This window comes from Myotis nattereri (genome assembly GCF_964212035.1).
Source record: "Myotis nattereri genome assembly, chromosome: 1".
NCBI lineage: Eukaryota > Metazoa > Chordata > Mammalia > Chiroptera > Vespertilionidae > Myotis > Myotis nattereri.
In genome coordinates this window covers 8136353-8140022 of record NC_138075.1, presented here as the reverse complement: position 1 = coordinate 8140022, position 3670 = coordinate 8136353, and the positions used below count along the sequence as shown (strand labels likewise).

Here is a 3670-nt window from a genome sequence, read left to right as displayed (position 1 = left end):
CCCGCCCCCCACCCCCACCCTGGTGTCCCTGGCGGTCCCGGGCGGCCCTCCGCTTCCTCCCAGCTGCCAAACTCCCACCGGGCCAGCGCGGGCTGGAGCTCGGGACCGGCCTCCCCACCTCCCGGTCGGGTCCCCGCCGCTTTCTCTCTCCGTATTCCTCCTGGGGGTTAGGGGTGAGAAGCAGCGCGCAGGGGGGAGGGGAGGGGAGGAGATGCAGAAATAGCATCTGTGCCAACTTTCTTAGAAGTTATTTTTCATAAATACTTTTAAAGCAAAATCCTCCTTCTCTCCCCATCGCGTTCCCCCCTCCCCCTCCTCCCCCCCAAGCCCAGGGTGTCAGTTTCAAAAAGTTTTCAAGGAGGAGCCGCGCGGGGCTGGGCGCAGGGCTGGAGGCAGCCTGGGTGGTGCGGGGGGGCCTCTCTCTTCCCTCCAGCCCGCTGCGTCCCCGTCCCCCTGGCGCGGACCCCTCCAGAGTGCGCGCTGGCTCACACCCCGACGCTCACCCACACTCCGCCCCCTTCCTCACCTGGACCGCCCGGTACCCCAGCCGGGAAGTTCGGCTGTCCCCCTCCCCCACTCAGGGCCGGGCCCCCGCCTCCGCGCTCCTTCCTCCCGCCCGTTCTCCCGCTCCAGGTGTCGCTAGCAGAGGGCGGCGGGTCCCGGGATCACCCCCACCCAGGGAGCAGCAGGGGAGGGAGCGAAGCGGGGCTGGGAGCGCCTGGCCTTGACTGAGGGCGGGGGTTTGTGCTGAACCTCGCGACCCCCTCCTCCCTAGCCCCCGTCCCTGCGGTCGGCGGTCTCGCTCTTTCTGGCCTCTCTCCCCCTCATCCTCCTCCGCTTCCCAGCCCTTGGGGGGGGGGGGGTTGGCTCGAACTTGGGGAAGCTGAGGAGGGTCGGAAGGAGGGAGTTCCTGGGAGGGGGGCGCACGCCGCGCCACCCCAGCTCTGCCGTAGGTGCTGCTGCTGGTGTGATGGCGGTACGCTGCGCGCTCCCTCGCCCATCACCTCTCCTTCCACCGCCGGGAGCCCCGCTAGAACGGCCCCCCGCGGCCCCCCGCTGCCCGGTGGGGATGGGGTGGGGTGGGGAGACAGTTTTGCAGGTGCGGAAAGCGGGTAAGGGAGAAGCCAGATGCTGGCAGGGGGCTGGGGAGGAGCCAGGTGTGCAGAGGCGCCCGAGGTGGCTAGAGCCCAGCGTTACCTGATCCACAGCCCCCATGGCCCTCACACAGCCGCCTCCCCGCAGGTCGGACACTGGGAGAAGTCAGATTCACTCCTGCAGGGGCAGGGGTGTGTGTGTGTGTGTGTGTGTGTGTGTGTACACGCGCGGCAGGTGACCCGAACTCCTCCACCCGGTACCGTGCACGTGCGCGCGCCCGGTACCGCCACAGAACCTGTCCCTATAGGTTCCCCATCCCCCTTCCCCTGTCCCCCTGCCCGCGACCCCACCCTTCCTTCCAGGGGCACCATGGGAACCCGAGGGGGAGATTTTTGTGTCATTCCTGCCGCTGTTCAGGGGGAAGGAAAAACAAAGGGACCAAAGGCAATCCCACAGCAGTTTTACATCAGCCTTTATTATTGTCACGTAATACAAGTTTACATACAGGGAATGCTCCCAGCACACACTCACCAAATGTCCTCCAAGTCAGCCCCCCTCCCCCCTCCCCACCCTGCACTGGGCAGCTCTGCACAGGAGGCCTCTCACTCAGGCCCCACCCCCACCCCCTCAGCCCCCCAGTCCCCATTTCTGGGAGCCTTAGCCTCTCCCTCCTCCTTGGGCCTCTGCGAACCTCTGGAACCTTCTTCTCTGGTCCCAAGACCGTTCCCACCCCGACCCCACCCATTTCCCACCCCCTTTATGGCGGTTTCCTCTCGGAAGCCCAGGGCTCTTCCCCCCGCTGGGTTTAGGTGCCCCTAGGAGCCCCCCTGCAATTCAGAAGCAGCTCGTGGTCAAGACCAGTTAGAGGCAGCTCATCATCAGCAGCAGGGCTCCAGAGCACCCCAACTAAGGGGGGGGAAACAACCCTGCCCACCCCCCTCCCCCACCTCACAGACACGAAACAGACACAAAACAGCGGGCACCCCTCCCCAAGCGGCAGGTGTGGTGCCGGGCAACCAGGGTGGGCTCCGCACACTGCTAAGCCCAGCTGCCTGCAGGTGACAGGACACAGCCGGAGTCTCTTTGCAGAGGCCGGGGACCCTGGCAAAGGCTTGGCTCTCTTCTCTGGGGAGGGGGTTCGAGAACACAGCAGGGGTCTCTGTGGGACAAGTCCAGGGGCAGCAGCAAAGGGTAGCACCACATCCACACTCAGAAGGGGCCTGAGACCGAGCCAGGCAGGGACAGTCACAGAAGCAGAGGAGGGGGGTGGGGAGTCTTCAGGCGGCCTGGTGGAGGGTGCAGACCCAGCCTGCGGACCTGTGGCTCAGCACAGCTGGTCACTGGGCCCTCGCCAAACCGGACTTGGGTTGGGACCTTGTGTGCACGTGGGCTTCGAAGGTTCGAAGGCGGGGCCCCCCAAGTTCAGTCCAGGGCCCCTCGGCGGCCTACACTGGCCGGGGCAGAGCGTTGTGCAGCTGCTCATCATAGCGCTCCAACCAGGTGCGCAGCTCCGAGACCTGGTAGCCGTCAGGGCCGCGGCCGCCCTGGTACATGATGATGCCGCTCTGGACGACGTAGAGGCGCTCGAAGTAGGCGCCGTAGGCTGAGCTGCTGGAGTTGGTCATGGTGTCGAGGACCAGAGCGCAGCCGGGCACCCCCTGCTGCAGAACCCGCGCGGCGCTGACCCGGTCGTCCAGGCTCCGGTGCTGTGGGATGATGTAGGGGGTGTCAGTGGTGACCCAGCCGTCCGAGGGGTGCGCCTCCTCGATGTAGATGATGAGAAAGTCCACGTGGCGCTGGTACTTGGTGACCAGGCGCCGGAAGGCGCTCATTCGCGCCATGAACGGTGGTCAGGTGCAGCTGCCGAAATTGAGCACCAGCGGCCGGTCCCCTCGCGCGAAGTCAAGGATGTGCTGGTACTGGAAGCCTTCGGGCAGGACCACCTGGGAGTTGGGCGCGGGGCCGCCCTCATGCGCCTGCTTGAAGAGATCCAGCTTTTGGCCGTGCCACACCGCCTTCAGCGACGCCATGGTGCACAGGCGGTTGTCGTCGGACACGCAGATGGGCGGGTCGTCGGGGGGCACCTCCTCCTCCTCACTGTTGAGCTCCACTTCAGGTTGGGGCCGACCCCGGCGCCTCCGGCCCAGAAAATGCTTGCGGATGCACAGGAAGTCGAGGAGCCAGAGCATGAAGGCCGTGCAGAGGAAGCGCGGGAAGAGCGTGAGGCACGAGGCGGTCTGGGCGCAGAGCCTCAGGGCGTGAAGCAAGAGGGAGCGGAGCATGGTAGCCACGGCCCCCCAAGCCCCCTGGGACCCTCCACCCTCCCCCCCCAACAACGGCGGGGCGGCCTGGCCCGGCATCTGGCTGGAGCAGCGCAGGGAGCTCGATTTATAGCCGAGGCTTTACTTGGCGGGAGACTCCACCTCCGGCCGGGCCCGCCCCCTTGCAACTTGAGCCCGGAGGGATGCCCCAGCCGCGGGGCCAAAGCCTTAGAAATCAGAAATCCTGGGCCTGGGGCGGGCGCGGGCGGCAGGAGGGCGGGGCGGCCGGGGCGGTCGTGCCTGGGGCCCGGCTG

General features: G+C 66.7%; 1 protein-coding gene across 1 annotated transcript; it reads right to left on the bottom strand.

Moving 5' to 3' along the window:
* Nucleotides 1–2369: 2369 nt before the first annotated feature.
* On the bottom strand, nt 2370–3455 carry DIO3 (iodothyronine deiodinase 3; the record flags this gene model as incomplete). Its single annotated transcript, XM_081099600.1, has 1 exon — nt 2370–3455. The coding sequence occupies one exon, from the start codon at nt 3453–3455 to the stop codon at nt 2541–2543; it is 915 nt and encodes a 304-aa protein (XP_080955726.1). The 3' UTR covers nt 2370–2540.
* Between the last annotated feature and the right edge of the window lie 215 nt (nt 3456–3670).